The 20,704-nt window shown below is 37.5% G+C and overlaps 2 protein-coding genes across 9 annotated transcripts in view; one reads left to right on the plus strand and one right to left on the minus strand.

Moving 5' to 3' along the window:
• Positions 1–20,704, minus strand: part of LOC149915795 (uncharacterized) — an 81,693-nt gene that overhangs the window by 20,816 nt on the left and 40,173 nt on the right. The gene's annotated exons all lie outside the window — the stretch shown is intronic.
• The window catches only part of CPPED1 (calcineurin like phosphoesterase domain containing 1), a 46,791-nt gene that overhangs the window by 2,296 nt on the left and 23,791 nt on the right, over positions 1–20,704 (plus strand). The window contains exon 2 of the mRNA XM_031606529.2: positions 5,883–6,101. Within this exon, the coding sequence (XP_031462389.1) occupies positions 5,883–6,101 (219 nt within the window). The remainder of the gene's footprint in view (positions 1–5,882; positions 6,102–20,704) is intronic.

Genomic DNA, 20,704 nt, shown 5'->3' on the forward strand with positions numbered 1-20,704 from the left:
AAGACACTTCAGATGTCTACTAGTTTTGTTGGTCTTATACTGAATATATACAGGGGTGTATGTTAGGGTAAATTCTGTCATCTTCTCCACTACCTGTCCCCAAACTTCTAATGCTAATACCATGCCATACAGAGAATTTCTGTGAAAATATGTTGAGTACTTTTTTAAAGACGTTAAACTAGTGATAGTGCCATCAGCTATTGTTGGGTTGATTTTTTTTTTTTTTTTTTTTTTTCTCCCCTTAAGTGGAGGAAATACCATTTGTATTTCTTGCAGGGTATCCAGTATGTATGAGAAAAGAGTTGTAGGGCAACTGCATGATGCAGGAGGGAGCATCTCCTAATGCCCTCAGAATCTTTCAGTGTCTAAATTCTTGGTAGGGTGTATGGGAAATGAATGTCATGACCAGATCAGAGCTGGTGAGAAAGGTGAAATCATCACAATAAATAATGTCAGATATGATTCTAGTCAAACATGTTCTGTCTGTGAGGAAGGATTCTGGTCTTGGGTTCTTCTGCAATGAACATGGCTGTAGAACTTTGTTTTGTCTTTTTGGGTGCATCTTGCATGTTTTTTAGCCTAAATGAGTGTCTGGCAGTCCACCCTCTCATCATACCTCTGAAAAGGGCTTTAATATGCTTTTCAGTTGTTCTTGATTCTTACTGGTTAGTCAGGCTGGATTCTTTTTGTCTTCTCAAGTTCCCCTCAGAAAATGCTGTGCATATGGTCTGAACCTCTGGGATAGTGTCTTTGAATAGTTTCCACACTGCCTTTAAGGACTTTTGCTCTTTTTAAAAGCTTTGTGATTATATATAAAATTCCTTTTCCTTTGAAAATAAATACAACTGCAGTTGGTTTCTTTTTTATTGCTTTCACGTGAAGGATGGATCTCTGCATATTATAATTACCACTCTAGAGCTCTTCAACGCAGTATTTTTGAGTGAGATTTTCTGCTGGTCAGAACAAATCAAGAACAGCTTCCCAGCTGGCACATTCTAATCCCTAATACTGTCTCCAACTCTCATATGAATTAGGCAGATCCTGTATGGGCTGTGAGCAACTTTCTGTGACCTCACCTTGTTATTATGCAAGTCATCCCCCTTCACACCAATAGTCTTGGGCTGAAGAAATTAGTTTATTTTCTGCAGTAAGTTTATGTTATAATATAAATATATATATAAATATATTAAATTTGGGGGTGGGCATGACTAGGATTTAGCCCTCAGTATACGTAAATTGTTTGTGTTTGAGGGGGCGTTTCTTACCTTGATATTTTAGAAGTTTATATTTTAAAAATAGTAGCATTGTTTAAATTATTTGAGAATAATTCCCCTTGGTCAGTCAGCAGAATTCTACTATCACACCTTTTGATAGTCTCTAAGGTACACCAGGAAAACCTAGCTAAAAGGAATGAACACTAAATTAGATTGAAATCTTTTGTTTGCACATCCAAGTAGTAATAATGGTGTTTTTTGAAACCATAACTATTGATAATGTTTTAATAGTAAACAAGGAACTATTAAGGGTTTGGGGCAACTACCTTATTGGTTTTTAAGCCATGCCAGGACTGAGGGGAATGAAAACAAATTGTCTTAAAGGTAAACTGCAAAACAGTTGCAATAAAGATTTTTTTGCCATTTCTTCTGTTTGTAATGTACAAATACTGCCTTCACTTAATAAATAAATAAACTAATTAAAAATTGCATTTTGTTTCCTGCCTATATCTTTTTTACAACACCAAAGATATTCTTTTCATCCAATCTTGTCTAGAAAAAAAATCATGGGCGTAATTTATAGACTGACAACTAAGAGCAAGAAAGCATGTACTGAACACCTGCTATTTCATATTTAAAAGCAGAACCGGGACTTGGGCCATCTTTATCTTCCAAAATAAAATGTTTCAGAAGTTGCGAAACGCAAAACAGAAGTATTTAATCTTTGGTTCTAAACATGACAAAAACCCACATTTCAGTTGCTTCAGTGATTTTTCAGAGAAGTGACATTAAGTCCCCTGGCAAATCCAACATGAAAATGAGGACCGTTTTTTTTTGTATTTGTCACTGCCCTTGTTATACTGAACAAGCACAAGCTGTGTGCCTACATCCATTCTCCTCTGGTATCATAGTGTCCACTTACAGATGCAGGCAGGAATAACTTCTAAATGCTTCATTTCTGTGAAATGTTGTAGAGTCTAGAGGAAAAACAAAACCAGCCTCAAAGGTACATCTCACTGCTGTTGAAAATCCCACCAGGGAAGCACTGGATATGCCACCAGTACTGTGGGACTGTCACGAGTCTGCTTGCTGTGACCTGTATGTGCCTTTGTGATCCTTGGAGAAAGGGGGAAGAAAAGGGAAGATAAATTACAAAGAGCAAAAAGGGAAGAAATAAAGGCACATGGAGATGTTAGTTGTTCTCTTCTAGAAATGGTGAGGTTTGACTCAGGTCCCATTTAGGCTGTTGGAATCTTTGTGAGCACAATGCACCACCGAGCTTTTCTCCTGCATGTTGCTGCCGACTGCTTTGGCCCTTCACAGAATTAATCGTTAGATAAAATTAGAAGCTAGCATCATTTTTCAGCCTATGCAACCAAAAATATGTTGCACTGATCCTCTGTACTCTGGCGTGCATAGGAGTGGAGTAAGAGTGGGAAGCTATTGAAACTGAGGCATAAGAACAGTTTCAGAAGGTGGACTTTTTTCTTGGCAATTGACTGTCACCGCTGCTGTTGCATTAATACAATTTTCTTTATGATATTCTTCTTTTATTCATAGTACTTCATAGTAAATGAACCATGTTCTTGATAAAGAAGCACTTAAGTGATAAGTGGATGTCTGTAAAGTGGACATCCATGTATTCTTTTGTTTGCATGAATTCTACTGGGAATTTCTTTGTATGTGGGAAAGTCAGTATGTACTAAGCTAAATTGATAAATACTATGTGATAAATAAGCTGTTTCAATTTGGTTTGAATACTGGTAGGATTATTTTTTTTAATTGGGTATCTAGTTGGAGTGATTAAGCAATAAGGAAATGATACAGAAAATGCATTCAACATCACTGTAATTTTTTGTAACTAGTTGATAAATTATAAAAAAAAAAAAATGCAAGAAGAGCTTTTGAGTAAATTATTTGACAAAGCTCAGTTAGTTAAACTAATTCTTTAAGTAAATGTTATTTATATCATCTTGATTCCTCTCTCTCTCCTGTTCCCCCCCGCTTCATTTTCTTAAGTTTATTCCTTTTTATCTTTCTTTCCCACAAGGGATTGTAGCATTGCTTTCAGTTTTTCTCTTTTCACATCCTATCTCTTTCCTTTTCTCCCCACTCTTCTCCACCTCCACCCCTGCATCTTCTGTTTCTCCTTTTTTCTTCCACTTCTTGGTTCTGTCTGTGTACTGAACTTCTTTACAAATTCATCTTTCCTATGCACGTCTCTCTCTCTTCCTCACATGACCATCACCCACCCACTCAAACAGGAGCATCTGTGCTCAGTCTTGGAAACATTCAGGTGCTTACAACCTACAGAGTTACTGTATTGGCACAGATATAAGGCAGGGGAGGAAAAAACTCCACAAAGCTTATATTAGAATAGCCTCTGCTCTGGCCTTGCAACTTGTTTTGTTCCCACTCTGCAGGCTCCCTGAAAGCACAGTGTCTGCTTGCTGCTTTTCTCTACTCAGACACTATGGGTGCACCTCCTCATCACCTGGCTCCAGGTCTGATCCCACTGCCCAGGCTGCTGCAGCTGCACCAGCTGCTGTGCCACCCAGGGGCTCAGGAGAGGAGAGAAACCATATGCCTGAAAGTGAAACTTCATCCTTCAAAACAAATATTACTTTTATTTTCTAAGTGGTTCCTGTAAAAATAAATAGATAAATGTATCTGTATTTAGCTTACTATTGTAAAAACTATTGGCTTCAGATTAATCAATGCAAAGTAAGTAGATCTTGCTCCCAAGTTACTGTCTCAAAGGGACAGACGTTAAGAGTCTGGTCACTTTGTTCAGAGATCTCAGCTTTTTTTTCCTTAAGCATCTATTTGATGAGTTTGAGGTTGTAGCACTTCTCCACAACAAGGTCTTGTGTCAGATTTTCTCTTTCCAGCCTTTGTATAGGTTGTAAAGGATTTCTCATGCCAGCTTTTTTAAGTCATGTCTTTATAACTTTCCACTTACAAAACCTTTAAGATAACTTCTCTGTGCACAGTGCCTTTGATGCAGCACACAAGCTGATTTTTATGACAGTTGTATTTTTCATTTTTTTCATGCAAAACACACAATAAAAACCTAAACTGCTTTGTGCCATTGAAGCAGTTCCATAAGGCTGCTACTAAAACTCATGGGTAGATCATTTCGCTTCTCCGAATAAGTTATGTAATTGGAAAAGTTCATTTCAGAATTAAAATCTGAAAGTTCTATCTATAAAACAGGATTATGATGTATAACAAGGAATGCCAGTATGAATTAGCACACAACTTTATCAGATAAGTAATTTTGATACTTAAATGTTACATTAACTAAAATGTAGAAACTTGCAAAATCATCTGATGCCATAGCAACAGGCAGCAGCATGCTACAAGGAGTTGCCCACATTCCTTCTCCTCCATCCCTGCCCATCCATATTCACAGTGCAGCTGAATTCTAACCCCTGCTGTGTTACCTTCCTTGACAAAAACATACCCCTCATCTTACAATGTAAGAAGCTCCAGTTCTAGACCACTTAAAAGAAAACCATAAGTAAATCCATGTGATAGGCATGCTGCTTGCTTATGTACTGTTAGTGAGGATAAAACTAGTATCGACTCAAGCTGTTTCAGGTAAGACTGACATTATACAAAAATGTATTCCCATATTCTAATTTGACACATTTTGCTGTATTGGTTTTTTTTTCAGGTTCAAATACATTGATGTAGTCAATGACTTTTTGATGATTGAAATACTGAAAAAAAAACCAAAATCAATAAAACTAAACGTTTTAAACAATATACGAATTAGACATACTCAAAAGAGTAAAAAGTGGGAAAGAGATCCAGTTGTCCATTCTGAAATATTTGGGTTGCAAATGAATATGTTTAGACAGCTACAAAAACCACAGTGTACTGGTTTGTACTTTAATTCGGAGTTGATAGGTAAGTTTAGGGAACAGGGTAACATTTTATGTTTATAGCTGGTAGCAGCCAGTATTACGTATCACACTTTTGTATTACTTGGTGTTGTAGTATCAAAGAAAGAAGTATGCAAGAAAACTGACAGCAGAACAAACTCCAGTGTATCCTTCATCTACACTGACTCTACAAATTGAATTTTTTTTTTTCCTAATAGTTTTTGGGAGCTATCTGACAGTTTAAGTTACAACTTCTCTCCATTCTTGCTGCTAATTCAGTGTTGCTGGGGTTTGCATTTGCTGACTTTGGTTCTATTCAGTAGCTTCATCTCTGAACTCTAGAGAATGTGTTACAGAAGCAGTTGACTCAGTAATGTTTAACTGCCTACTGAAAATGGTAAAGAGTAAAGTATGTTGTGTATGTTTTAGCTTGTTAACTAAAGGAGCAATTATGGGAATCTTAAAAGAATCGAGTGAAATGTAATGTCATATGCTTCTGCTGTGTTGTAATCTAGCATTTTCCAACAGTATTTACTGAGTTCTTTACATAGTTTTCCTCTAATTAGTCTGCAATTACCGTTGTGTAATTAGATTAATATACTTTCATTTACTACAGCTACTCATTAGAAGAAAATTTTGTACTTCTGCCTTTGTATTTGTTCTATACATGAAATGAATACAGAATTCTATACTTTCTTAAATGTGGCCTTAACTTATGTAGGTAAAGAAAAATCAGTATTTACTTATTTATGGTTTTTAATTCTTTTGCTGTTTTTAGGTGATGAGTACCAATGGAAGGGACCTTTCTACTTCATCCAAGGAGCAGATCCTCAATTTGGACTAATAAAATCTTGGGCAGTTGGCAATACAGAAAGTGGAGATGATGAATGGGGAGAAGAAATCAAATTAACAGAGCAAGCAGTACAGGCCATTAACAAACTAAACCCTAAACCCAAGTTCTTTGTGTTGTGTGGAGATCTTATCCATGGAATGCCAGGTAAGGCAATTAAAAGCGTGGAGTGGGATCATAAATCTATTTTCTTTACTTCACAATACGCTTTCATAGCATTTCATATCCTACTATTTTGGTGTTTGGAAAAAATATAATTATTTTTTTTTTAGACTATTCTTGAGATGTATTCTCATTTGTTCATCTTATTTTATGTATCTCTAATGTCAGAGGGGCATTTCTGTTAGCTGTTTGTTTGATTGTTAGGGTCAGGGTTAGGGCTAGGCCTGAGGAAATGCACTTAGAAATAAACATCTCGAGAGGACATATTAAAATTCTTTCTTCTAAACAAATTGCTTTGATAAGCTAAACAGTGATTCTAGCCATTGGGAAAAACAATGCTAAGTAAAAAGAAAGGTAGCTATAGCTTTTTGAGTATCCAAAGTGAGTGAAGCTCTTTCTAAAGCTTAATAAGTTGCACTGCTTCAGTATTTAAATTCTTAAAATGCTAAAAGTCAGCAAATTCAAGCTGTAGCATTCTGTCATGTTGCTGTAGGAAGCAGAGATCAGTGTCTTTGTGTGTATAGCCACAGGAAGAACAATAGAGGATATAGGAAGGTGGGTTCCAAAATTTGACAGTTGTAACTTTAAAACAGACTCATAATACTTCTTGAATGGAAGTAATCTTGCAAATTGACAAGTGGTCTCAAAAGCAGATCTATGCAAAACATCTTTGATTTCTTAGCCCTGACAAGCACAGCTGCAGACAGCCTTAACTATGCTGTTGACAGTGCAGTGATGCAACAAGAGAGCTTGCAGAAATGGGAGTCCTTCATATTTTGCTCTACCTGAGATGGTGCTTCCTGGCATTTAACTGCACAGCAAGATCTGAGTGTACTAGGCATCTTTCACACAATTGAACCAACAATACTTATCCTACTTCATTACTATAGTTTTGCACAAATGATTTGTTGTGTCTTATGCTAGTAAAGATATAAACTCAACTTTGCAGTCAGCCCTTTGTTTTTATGTCCAAACTGATGAGAGCCTGAGATAGAAGTGAATCATTCTGTTTCACAGAGATGTCTCGGCATTAGCATTCTGTCACTATTTGCCCAAATGGCAGAGAGATATAATGTGGTACTTCAAGGGTGACAGAAAAAATATTTAAGAGAGGTAAATCTGAATCTGTGTGTTTAAAATAATGTGAAACAGTAGTTTAAACTATGTGGATGTGCATTTTGGAAATGAAATAATAGGCTTTTCAGAGAATTTTCTCCTACTTTTTTTCTCAGTCTCTGGAATAGAAACTCTATCAGATCACAAAAAAGGTTAAATAAAAACCTGAGAAAATATATTTCAAAGTGAGACAGCCCCCACTACATTTTAACAACTTCTTCTTGAAGTATGTTCTGACAGTTTCTTTGGTGTGACTTATTAATAGCTGTTCATTTATAAGACGTTGCAAGACACTGGCATTAAGAAGCCAAACTGTTGGCTTTGTAAGAACTTATTTGCTGTGTTTTGTTTTTTTAATCAAATGGAAATCTCCTGATGTTAAAAATGAAACCTTTCCAAGTTCTTCACAGTGATGGTTTCTGAAGTAGTTGGAAATACTGCAGTTGTTTTCTCTAGTTTTCTGCCACATTACATGCTAAACTCTACGAATCAGGATGACTTCCTACTCAGGGAGGAATGATTTCCTAAATTTATTCTCTTGTGGGCAGTTTGAAAATGTAGTATGCATCAGTTATAGCTCAGATTAAAAAAAAAAAAAAAAAGAAGAGAGCCAAAAGACCTCTCATATTCCATTATCAAACAGGACAAGTCTCTTTCTGGTACTAATACTGTGCTTGAGATGTCATATTTCTCAAACACATTGCCTCTCAAATACAGTTTCACTGCTCTAGCCAGCAGTGTTTGGACCTTCATACTGCATGTTTGTAGTTGTATGGTACTTCAGTTATTCCATGCTATTTCAACAGAGGAGTCTCTCTAAAAATAACTCCCTTATCATGTTAGTTCAACAAAAGGAAGGATTTTTTTTTTTAAGTAGGAACAATTAAAAATTACATAAGGCTTTTGTTTAATTTTAGCAACTGTGAATTTTGCTTAAATGTATCTTATTCAGTATCTCAAATTACCTTTTAAATCACTTGTGTATATCAGCTATATTAAAACTACATTAAAATCAGGGCTAATGGCAGTGTATCCTTGTTACTATTGCAGCATGCTTTATTAAATAAAGCTACAGTCAGCTGAGATTCAGTTATATTTTATGATCTGTTGGCTGATGTCTATCAGGTTCTTTGGATTTTATTGCTTTGTAACCACTGCCTGTAAATAAAAAAATGAAAAAAAAAAAAACAAAAAACCCCAAACATTCCTTTCCTACCATGTTTTATACTGGAGAACTGAGTATGTAACAACTGTTTTAAAGCACATGCTGTAGCTTTCCATCTAAAGCAAGTTTGAAGTCTTTGCAGAGGAACTTCAAGAAATCTCAGAATGCCAGCAACTAGAAGCGATGAACAGAATCCTGATCAGCTGGGAAGCAATCAAGTACAACACTTGGAATCCATTACAGATGTCATTAGAGCAATGAAGTAATCAGTGTCAGTATCTTGGTGTTTAGCTGCTGATTAAAAGTAGTTTGTATTCTGAATATTATTTTCAGAAGTTTTTCTTGACTACATAATCTTGATTACATAATCAAGAATAGGATATCTATTCCTGGTAATGCTAATATTCTGGTACATAATCAAGAATTTTAAGCAATACCTTAAACTGCAACTTTGTTATAAAAATTATTTCTCTGAACATGATACTTAAGTTATACCTAGCCACCATGATAATGAAAGTCTTTCTTCTAAAGCCATTCGTGTTCATTAAGTTAATGTACCATAACTTAGTATGGCAAAACAGTAATCTGCAAAATATAATTGATTGAGTACAGTGTTTCTTTCACTGCATTCTTCTATAACTCTGGAAAATTATTTCATGTTTTGTCTCATCAAGTTGGAACTTTCTGTTTTGGCTTATGAAACCTTCCTATGCTCTTCTATTAACCAGTAGATTTTGTGCCAAACAGTTCAGCCAGCTGTCCATCCATCTATATGGAATAACTCTTCTAAGATAACAGAGAAGTGCTTTGCAGTAACATCAGCCAGCCACATCCTTTGCTCGTTTTAACTCTCATTGAACTTCATTTTTCACAACAAGAACCCTGCACGCCCAGGCAGTTTATCAGTGTTCTTCCTTTCAAGCCTGTCTTTACCTCAGTCTTTTTTTTCATCAGCACTCAGATGTGAGTTCCCCATTTAGCCACGTCACTCTCTTGATAGTCTAGACTTTTTTTTTCTTCCCCTCAGGATGGGCCATCCTTGTTAGGAGGAGGTTGTCTCTGAAAACCTGTCAGCTCTCTCAAACTTGCCTTTCAGAGCTACCTCCCACATGATCCCATCTACCAATTCACTATGAATAAGCTGGTCTGCTCTCCTGAAGCTTCAGATTTGCTTCCTTCCTTCCTTCCTTCCTTCAGGATCACAAATTCCACTCTGATGGCTGCTGCAACCAAGGCTGCCAGGGATTAACATCCTCCCTAGTACTTCTGTGTTTGTGAGTGGCCAGGACCTGTTTGACCCATTTGTACGTGTGTTAAGAGGCTGTCCCAGGCTCGCTCTTGGACAGCAGATATCAGTTTCAGTTTAACATGCAGACCTGTACTGTTTTTATATGTCTGAATTCCTTTGGAGGAACTTGTTTAATCTGCATTTTTGTAATGATTTCTCAGGGAGTTGATAGATGCCAGTTCTATCCTGTGAAGTCCTTCAGGGGATGAAATTTTAGACCAGGTGTTTAATTATTTTTCATTAATTGTTCTGATTATATGGGTGAAAGAACAAGTAAGACAGCAAGTCTCCTGCAAAGTTCACTTAGCTCTGATGAACAAAATGTATCCATGTAGAGACTAAATGAAATGAGACTTGACTAATAATTTGTGTAATCAAAAAAACTGGTAGAATGTGATTAAGCTAGATCTGTTAGCAATGTGATGATGGATCGGGAGCAACTGATGTTTGTGATTGCACCTTTTAATTCATTTGTATGAATACACTAATTAGAAGAAATAAAAATCACTAGAATTGAATATTATGGCTCTTGAACTACAGTGTGAATTCTTGTACTAATTTCTTTAAGTGAAGGCATAATATAATAATGTAGAGACCTACCTAGGTCTCTATATGCTAAATAGTCCAACACCAGCCTTTTCAATCAAGCCCAGGTAGTGAGATTTTTTTTTTCTCTATCTTTGTTTTATATTAATAAATGCTTTAATTAAAGGATTTCAATCTGTTCTTTATAACAAATTTCTCAAACAAATGTGTCTCTGGTAACGCAAACTTTGCTCTTGGTAATGTCAGTGAAAACAGCATCTGGCAGCCAAAAGCCATGTGTGTTGTACTCTGAAGCAGAGTACATCTATTTCAGAATTCATTCACTTTGCTGAGACATTGGAAGGAGGAAGAGAATGCCCACATCCCTTGCATCTGCTATGACAAAGGACTTTTCTCTCAATAATCCATCTATTCCATTTTTTATATACCTCTGTTAAGAACTAATCAATCTAGACGTCTTTGTAAATGATGGCAGAAGACGAAACCATTGTATTTAAAATAAGCTGAATTCCAATATAAGAATTTTTTCGTCTCTGTTCTTCTTACATGCCAGAATAAATTATGATAGCACTTCTTCCTTTTTCATTAATGCGCCTATACTTCCATTTCTCTCATTAGCTTCAGCAGCAATTGTCCATCTTTCTAGCGTTATCATATCAGGATACTTATTCCTGAGGCCTGTTGTTGCAGGGCTTTTTGCATAGATTTGTATTTACTTTAAAGATAATAAAACATTTAAGTGATGTTGCTCATTTCAGCTGCTTTTCATCTTCTGGTTGTTTTTTTTTTTTATGATATGTCTTAGCTCTTTTGAATTACCTGTGTTGTATCCCCCCAGCTGTGCAAGGCAGAGCATGGGGAGGGAGGGAAGCTGCAAGGAGTTTTTTTTATTTGCTCAGATTAGAACTGCCTTGTGCTGTTCTGGACCACAGCAGTGGCCCTGAAAGTGCTACACCTTCATTTAGTCCTTACAAACCTGTCCCAAAGTTTGGGGAATCCTTTCAGTTTTCCAAAGATACTCAATATTATTGCAAGTGGTTGCAATAATGTAGTAAAGAAGTCTGTGAGGAAGGATGGTATTTTAGTGGATATCATAATCACAATATGAATTTCTTTAACTAGGCCAAATATAAGGTCTCCTGAATTTCTTGTATTTCTACTATTTAAAACATTTCCTTAACATCAGACAGATTTGTCATATTCTTTTAATAATTGGCTGCTTGGTAGCATAAACACTGTCCTTGTTCTCACTTGTCAACATACATACTTTACACGTGTTCTTCCATGCATGTGTATGCAGATTGGCATTTCAAATCCTTGATTGAATAAATACTAAAAATTCAATATGATGCAGTAGAATAGGAAGGTGTGGCTGCCACTTTGTGGTCAGACAAGTAGCAGCTGCCCTGGCTATGAGCAGGTCACCAGCCTTCTGGTAGTGTACTTTATGCTGGCATAGGAGGGCTACAGTTCTGGCCTGCTAGTCTTACTATCAGCTTGTTAGATGGAAATTCGCTGTGTGGACTGGAGTTTTTGGCTCCTCTTTTTCTACCTACTGCTTCCTGGGTCCCCAGTGCTTCTAGGACCTTCTCGCCAGCCAGCAAGCTCCCTGCCCCTGCACACAGTGTGGGGAGTCTGTGTGCATCTCCAGTGCATGTTTATTCCCCACAAATCTTGCACGTTTTTCTTCTCTGTCACTCCAAAACTCAGTAAAGCCATACTGCATAGCAACTCAATTTGACTAATTATAGTTTTGGGCAATGCTATGAGCTTTATGCAAAAAGCAAGTAAAACTGCCAGCTACATGTGTCCTCAAAATTATGTGCTTCAGTCTGTAATCCTGTCTTCCATACAAACAGTATTTTTGTATAATAATAGAGGCAACGATATACACTAAGTTTTCCAAGAGCAGGTGCCAAATGTTGGGATTCTGAGTTCAAATTTAGGCAGCAATTAAGGGACATGATTTTCAAATCAGCATTTCTCCATTTGGTTTCTGCTTGACAATTTGATGATCAGGACACAAGATGAGCTGGGCATACTGGCTTTCATACAGTCAGTACTTCTTACAAGCTCTGACATGCAGGCTGGAGAGTTATTTACATGCAAAATAGCTTCAGAGCTGAGGAGCATCGGAGGTGATGGCTGTGTTGTAAAGACAGCCGTATGACTTCATTTCTGGTTATGATCACTATAAAGATTTAAGGCCTTCCCTCCACTGAGAGAATTACTAACTTGAGCCTCTTTCCAGGGCCCAGATGTGTGCAACTGCTGCAGTTCAGAATATTCCTGCCTTTTGCTTCTCTTGAACACTGAGTAACTGAATATAGCTTCTTCCAAAGCTCATGTTTGCATATATAATAATTTTTAAAGCACAGGCTGCAGCAAATAATTACAAACCTCTGACTTAGAAGGTAGCTCTAGGAAAGCTCTTATCTTTCAAAGGAAAAGCATGTACCATAGTAAACAGCCCTTATCAAAGTATTTTATTTCTCAGTAGTAAGGGCACCTCCCTGTTGTGAATATTTTAACTTCTCTTCCTTCAAAAGCAGTATTGGGCTTGACTAGAAAAGATGAGTGAATATTTGGCTTCAATAAGAGGTGAAGCTAGTGCCTCCCAAGCAGCTCCGCTTGTCTTTTGGTTTAGATCCACTAAAACTGATACTGAGGTCATCATGGAGAAATTAGCTTTCATAGCATATATTTTTAAAAGTGTGCAGTTGTTTGCATGCAAATATCTTTTCACCTTTTTACCAAACATTCTGAAAGCATTTAGTGTATAAACTTGTCAATTTTCAGTTGATATACACTTGATTCAGCTTGACATCCCTTCTAGGAAAAAAGCACCACAAAGCTCTGCACTTGTCCTTTGTTATATCAGATACAAACCATCTTGTTCATATAACAGAGCTGTTGGAAACTTGGAGCTCTTCTGGTAGCTTTTGTGCACAAAAAGTGATATGAATGCAAGGGTGAAATCTCTATGCAAATACACAAGCTGTCATTTATATATTTGTGAACTGAATAAAATACAGAGAAATGTCAGGTCCTATAGAAGATCTTAATGCTATTGTAGAAGAAATGCTGAGTCATGGCTTGAAGCAGTGATGGAGCACCTGGTGGGAAGGCAGAGCCAACCTAGGGGAGCTCAGGTGCATGCAATGCAATGCAATGCACTGAGTGACAGAAGGATTGGAGCCAGGATGCACCCCTTCCTAAACGTCATTTAAGGGCTGGCAGTGGAGATAAAGGGATCTCTCTGGAGGTCCCTGTATACTTGAGGCTTTTTGAAGGTAAGCAGTTTTTCTTCCTTTTTTTCTGTCTTCACAGCTCCTACATTTGAGTTTATCCTCATTTGCTGCAGTCAAAGATTTTGCCACCCCGTTATTACTGTCCATCACATTGTAGTGTTACAGCTTCTTAGGTCTCTCCAAAAGTAGTGACTCCTACTTATTACCATGGAAACTACTACGGATACAAAGAGCACAGTAATGCTATTTGATAGAGCAAATTCTCAGCTACAAAACACTATACTTCAACATAGTTACCACCATTAGCTGTGCATTTTCACTACTGATGAATAAGAGCCTGCATGCTGTGTTAGTAAAAATCTTCATTATTAACTAGAATGTGGCTTGTCTCCCTTTACTGTTAGAACACACCACGCAGTACCTCACTGCACTGCCATCCACTGTTTGCTCTACATAAGTGTTCATAAGTATCAGTGAATGCCCGCAGGGGTTATTTTTTCTACATGAAGGAATCCAGTTCCACCCTCTGCTCCACCCTCACTTCATGTCAGGCGCCATTGTGTCAGTGTCCCTCTGCTGTCATCTGTCACACAGCAACAACATGTTATGAAATGTTGGTGGGAAGGTTCAGCCTCTGCTGCCATCCCACCAACAGCTGCCTCTGACATCATGGGCTGACATAAAATAGGAGGCATAACTTTCAGGGCAGCACTTATAGCTAGAATGAATTAGGAAGACATCCTACAAAGGAAAAAGTGGCTGGTAATGCTTAGTGTCTTTCTCAAAAAATGACTTCAAAGCAGTAAATCTAGCTGTGAACTGCTTTTATTAGTGCTTCTAAACTACTATTAAATAACCTGTTTTATTAAAACAAAGAAACAGGAAGTTTCCTGTTGTTGAGGAAAGTATGTGTATAAGGAGATAACTTTAAAAGGTTTAATCTTAACTAATACAGTAATTCTTAAAAATAAAAAAATCTCTCATGTAGAAGGCAAGAGCATGAATGCTGATGTTTGATTTGTCCATGTAACAAGCATACAAGCAAACAGATATTCTTTTTTAAAAAAAGGTAATCAATGGATATAAGGCTTAAAATATGGTTCCAATTTTGAGAAATGACTGCAAGCATGTCACCTCTCTGCCCCAACTTTTTTTTAACTGGCTCTTTGGTTTAGTAACAAAAGCGAGTTTTTCTTGTTTTTTTTTTGTTTTTTTTAAAGCTCTAATCAGCCTGGCGCAGCTGGGGAGGAGGCAGCTGTGTTCAGCTCTGGCACATGCAGCTTCAGCAGCACTGTCATCTAAATCCCAATTCCTGAATCTTTGTCAGTGGAGGTTTATAACAGAGCACAAAGTAGAAAAGCCATAGATTAAGTACTAGGTAGAAACAGTGGAGTTGAGATGTTTATACTGAATTAGGTATAGTTAAAAACTGTATTTGTTGAATGCTAAGTAAATCATATATATGTCAATGATTACTGTTGAGCTTTCTTTTTCCTGCAGTCACCTAAAATACCATGTGTGGTGTTTAAGTTTGATAGTTTCCTGACAGTAAGGTAGCATATACTAAGTTAACTCGCTGCATCCATCTCTATTACTGCTGAAAGTTATAAAAAAACTTTGATATATTGGGTGCGATGGAGCCAAATCAAAAGGATTCTTATCTGTTTTCTTTTCCAAACCTGCATGCTATTCTTACTTATGTCTAGGAAACCGGGTGTGTAGCACAGCATTTGTCAAACATTTAATAATACCGATTTCATAAAATGTCACTGTGGTTGCATCAATAAACATCTATAGTAATTATCTGATTCTAGTTAAACCTAAAGGAGCATTCTAAGCCTCTGAGCTGCTTAGTGTGAAATTTAATTTGCTGTAATCAGCCCAAGAGCAGGAAAGCAAGAGATGCTCTCTGTGCATGGAGAATATCTGCTTGATGATGTGTTTTAGTCTCATGTTGCAAGCATGCAAGGGCTGTCAGATTAAAGTGTTTATCTTGAGCAAGTATCTACTTATTTGTATTTTAGACCATAATGTATAGTCAAATCCACAGCTCACATAAGGAAACTTGCTGGCCACAACTCTCTGAATGAAAATCTTTGAAATGTGATTAATTACACAACTGTCTTAAGCCATGCATTTTTCCATTGTACTAGATTGATTACATATATTTCATACAATGTGAAAACATTGATTTTTCTTCTGTTACAGTAAAAGACATCATTTCTCCAGTTATGATGCCTTTTGCTTCTTTCTCAGCCCTGAAAGTTTTGACTTAGCTTATGCACCTTTGAGAATGCATACATGGAATGGGCATCTACAAGGAGTTATTCATTTGGCCTGTTGTACAGTGAATGTATCTTTGTGTTCTGAATCTTTGTTGCCTCCTTCGTTTCCTTGGAATTGCACGAACTATACATATAGGTTAATTTGCATGAATTCACTGCTTTGAGTAATTCAGGTATTGCCAGTTGTGATCACCCTGTCTGAATTTCTAGTTTCAACATGATTGCTTTCTATAAGGCGCACTTCCATTTCTTCCTTCTTCCTTGGAAGTCAGTGACAGAAGATCTTGCCCACATCATTTTGACTCAAGCTTAGCAAAGCCAATTCACAGTCAAAGAAATATGGTTTTAATAGGTAGGAATTGGTCCAAAGCATCCAGTTTCCATTTGTGGCTGTTCTGCCCATGGCACATTGCCTGCTTCTCTTGTAAGCTCTTCTCCAAACATTCCATAGCCAACATGGATGTGGAACAAAGTCACAAAATAGCAAAGGATTATTTGGGTTAAGAGAGCAAATTCTAAGGAACAAATGATTTGTTTAAGCCATTGAGTCTGGCTGATATTAACTGCCTTTTCATTATTCATTTGCTCTGACAGCAAAGATGTCTTTGTAAGGCTAAACAATACCTTAGACATCAGGAAAAGTGCATTTCTTTTTGTGTAATTGTACATACTTATTGCAAGCATTTCTTAGTTTAACAGGACAATTTCATTGGACTTAAGCAACTAGCACTTCAAAGGCTTATTAGTCATGTTTGTATCTACACAATACAAAACTCTAAATATTGTGAAATTCTCAGAAAGCTGTAAAATTTCATAGATCATCAGTCTTTCAGAAGAAAATGTGAAAGATTAAAATCTTGCTTTGGCTCTTAAAAATGAACAGTTATTGGAAAAAAAAATTGTACCTTTTGTTTGTTTTTATTGTTTGTTCTTACAACTTCTGTAACACTACAGTATTTTTCCCTGCTTATCACGATTTCATCAGAACAAACCTAAAGGCAGTAGTGGTCTATGCCCAACGGGACAGCTCTGAAGAACTACGATGAGAAAGGATAGAAGAGCAGAGCTGGGCTTAAATGAAGCATAGGAGTTATTTTCACAGCAGAAGGCTCGACAGTAAACTCTACAGATTAGCTTGTTAAATGGACACCTGCATGGCTAAAACTCAGAAAAATGTCAGCATTTGCAATCATTACATTGAATGCTGTTCACTGAAACCCAAAGTGTATTTGAGCCCTTAACAGGCTGCCTCATTCATCTGGGGGGTGTCATTGCTTTAATGTAATAATTCTTAATTATTAGCAAAAAATGGAGTTGAATCTCGTTCCTGTTTCAATGCCAAAAGTTTAAATTTGTGTTTTCATGCAGGAAAATTCTTTACTGTGATCCCTTCATGTGGCTCAGAACAGATTATTACTTGTTTCAAATGCATTGAAAACATCAGTTGCTTATGGCTGTAGACAAATGGGTATTTCAGTCCTGCTTTTCTGTGGACACTAATGAGATGGGGTTCTTTATTAAGTTAGACTGAGCAGGCAGTTTGTGCATGAGTGAATGCAGTCATGTTTACATTATTTTCATCTTCACATTAAACGTTTTTTTGCATATCGTAAAACTAATGTTTTGGGGTTAATGAAATATTAGAAATGCATATGTCTGAAGGAGAGAGAGGACATTTCAGCTAATACAGCACATGCTAAGCCAGGAAAACCTATTTCAGAACATATCTGTGCTGGTTTTATTAGCATTGATCAGCCTACTCTTGCATTTAATCAGTGTGAATGATGCAGTGTATTGCATGGCTTTGTTGTGGCAGATTCTAGAGAGGGGGAAAAAAAACCACTGTTTATGCTTAAAACAAGTTATGAGAATAGACTTAGCAACAAGAAACCCACTGAGCTGGGTATCCTACTAATTCTTTTGTTCCTAAACCAGTGGCCCTGTCTATTGTAGGAGGGGCCTGTATGATACTGTCTTGTTGGGAATATCTTTGGCTTTTGGCTTAAGTAGCAGGCACAGCAATGGGGGGGGACTGTAACTGAGATCAGCAGAGACTTGCTGAGAGGGATGATATATGAGCTTAGCTGTAGCCCTGCTAAACTTGAGCTAACAGCCAAAATGACCATGGAGATGAAAAACAATCCTATTTTGAAGAGAAAACTACTGTCACACAGTGGAATAGAGGTAGTGGTTCTGTGGAGGTACTCACGAAAGGAGCATGCTGTGAGTATGGCCCTGGGCTCCCCTTCCGTCTTCCCTAGAAAGATGGGAATGGAACCAGGGGACGTCCTCTGAATGTCACGTAAAAGGAGTCATGAAAACCACAAAAGGACCAACACTTCAAGAACAGGAGAGTGCCTGAAATAAATAAACTGACTGAGGTAACTGTGCTGCAGTGATACAAAGAGGAACTGCAAGGCGCAAGAGTACGCAGACCTGTCATTTGTTTGTTTATAGCAATCACGCGGTTGTTTCCATCAAGAATTATCTGTCTTCTGATATCACAGCAGTTCTAATTTCATTATAAGTTACAGAAGGAAAGATGTTTTTGTAAATTCCATTTTCATTGGTGGTGTTTTGACATTTTGCATTTTAGTTCTATAAGATATAGTTACTATTTCTGTTGAATATTTTGAGTAGTATTTTAACCTGCAATTTATCTCTTATCTGTTCTTTGATAATCCATCTCTTGGGTTAGATGTTAATCAGATTGCAGTTGTCATATTAGTTCTTTTTAAGGTTCTGCTTGCATAAAAGCTCATAGTTAAAGAACTTTCTTTTTAACTTGTTTTTTCTATGTGAAAATCTGCATTTTCCTTCGAAAAGAATGCATTTGCAACTCCTCTAAGGTTTGGGACACTTGTATGATACGATGAAAAACTGAGAGTGAGTAATTTAGAAATACAGGATATGATTATGCTACATTTTTCGCATTTTCTTCATATGTAATTTAGAGAGTAATTTTCCCCTTCTCAATAGATAAAATAGAGGAAAATCAAGGTCCTACTGATGGTTGATATACATAGGCAAAAGAAATCTAAATCTGTAGGTTCTGTTGCCCTCCACTTGCTCTTGTCCATTGGTTTCCTGCCCTACCTTACATCCCTTCTCTCCATTGGAGCCATCTCTGGCTCACCAATTCCAAAGGTAGATTCAGTTGGTGCACCACTTCTTTGGGGGAAGATTCTCGGCCATACTGGTTGGGAACTCAATCAGTTCTCAAAGGAATTCAGGAAGTACAAGAATGGCATGAGGCAAGAAGGTGAAGATTCCTTGACAGGAGCTGGAATTTTCACACTACATAATCAAGTGATTGGTAAACTGGCAGTAGTCAGCTTGGGTAACTTTACCCTAACAGTGCCTGCACTGGCTGTCAGCTGAGCAAGGCCCTGCAGAGGCAGAGAGTTCTTAGGGCAGGGCAGGCAGTCAGTGGGGATGTGAATGCGTACTCAGTCACAGTAAGGAATCTTTTTTGCCATGTTAGGTTAAACTTGCTACTAGACATTTGGTTATGTGCACCCACGTTGTTTTTCCTGTAGCAAACCATGACATAGTAATGTCTGTGCCAAGATTTGCGAAAGTGGTAGGCAAATAGTACTGAGAAAAAAACAGACCAAAAAGGAGGTTTAGAGGCAGCAACAGCATAAGCAGCACTTGTTGCACTGAACCACTTCCACCCTGTGCTGTAGATGCTTTTGCCGCACAGATGACTGAAAGGGACTTCTCTGTAAATGACTGGAGAGAAAGTTCTCTGGAATGCAGCGTCCTTGTATTAGGCTGGCAGTCATCTTCTCCATGAATTTATGGTGATAGCTTTGATTGTTAAACAAAAAGTCCATTTGCTTCACTGGAATTTCCATCTTTTGGAAGACAACAGAATTGGAATGCCGGACTGATGTGGCAGTGGTTCCAGCCACGCATGTTTGTCTGGCAAGGGCTGACAGCCTCTTCGTGCTGGGAAATACTTTGGGTTCACTTCCTTGTGCTGACACAAGACACAACTGGTGGTGCCACCTACTAATGCCAGTGTAACTTCTCCTCTCGTAATTCAGATTAGTAGATAAATGGGTGCTATTATTAATTGACTGAATACTTTGAAATACTTCAGGGGGAAAACTGATGATGGCAGTGTAGGTGAAGGGTTTTCTCAGATACAGTTGCAGACAGCACACATTGCAGTGCTATGGTTTGGGGGCAAACTGTTTCAAATTCTTTTTATAGTTAGGGAGTCTAAAAAAATCTAAATCCAACACTTTGCTGTAGAGGCTCTCTCTGGAATAACAAAGTAGACTGCAGTGTGGATTAACAGCAAGAGGATTATTTCTTTGGCAGAATAATCTGTGAATTCTGCTTATGCTGACTAAAGCCAGCTTCAGCAAATACTTTAAAAGTGCATTCTTTCTTTAAATCTGCTTTTTCAGTGAGTGAAGGCAGGTTGCCTTTACTCCTTTAAGTAATCGAAGTGTTCTCTCAGAATCGAAGAGTACTTGAAGCGTTAAGGTAGTGATATAACCTACAGGAGGAAGATGTGATGTCAGCACCTCTGCAGTGGCACACCTTTGTGCTCCTGCTCACATAGCTTCCAAAAATGATAGGCCAGAAAGCTGTGGAAAACTGTAGGCAGCTGTACCAGCTCTCACTTTTTTCTTTTTCCTACGAGCCAAACTGGCCTTTATGTGCTATTAATTCATTCAGTTGCTTTTCTTAGGGCAAGACTGTATTTACAGAACCTAACGTGAAGACAGCATAGTGTAGCTTGGGATTTAAAAATGTTACTGCACATAATGTCAGGATAAACAGAACAGAAATGAATATAAGTTCCATCCACCCTGATGCTTCCCAAATTACTTTTTTTTATCTGCTTCTAGCCAACCCTCTTAAGAAATATACCTGGCAAATAAAAATGTTCTTCATAATCATTGGAGCCACTAAATAAT

This window comes from Phasianus colchicus, chromosome 16 (assembly GCF_987193195.1).
Source record: "Phasianus colchicus chromosome 16, bPhaCol1.hap1.1, whole genome shotgun sequence".
Classification (NCBI taxonomy): Eukaryota; Metazoa; Chordata; class Aves; order Galliformes; family Phasianidae; genus Phasianus; species Phasianus colchicus.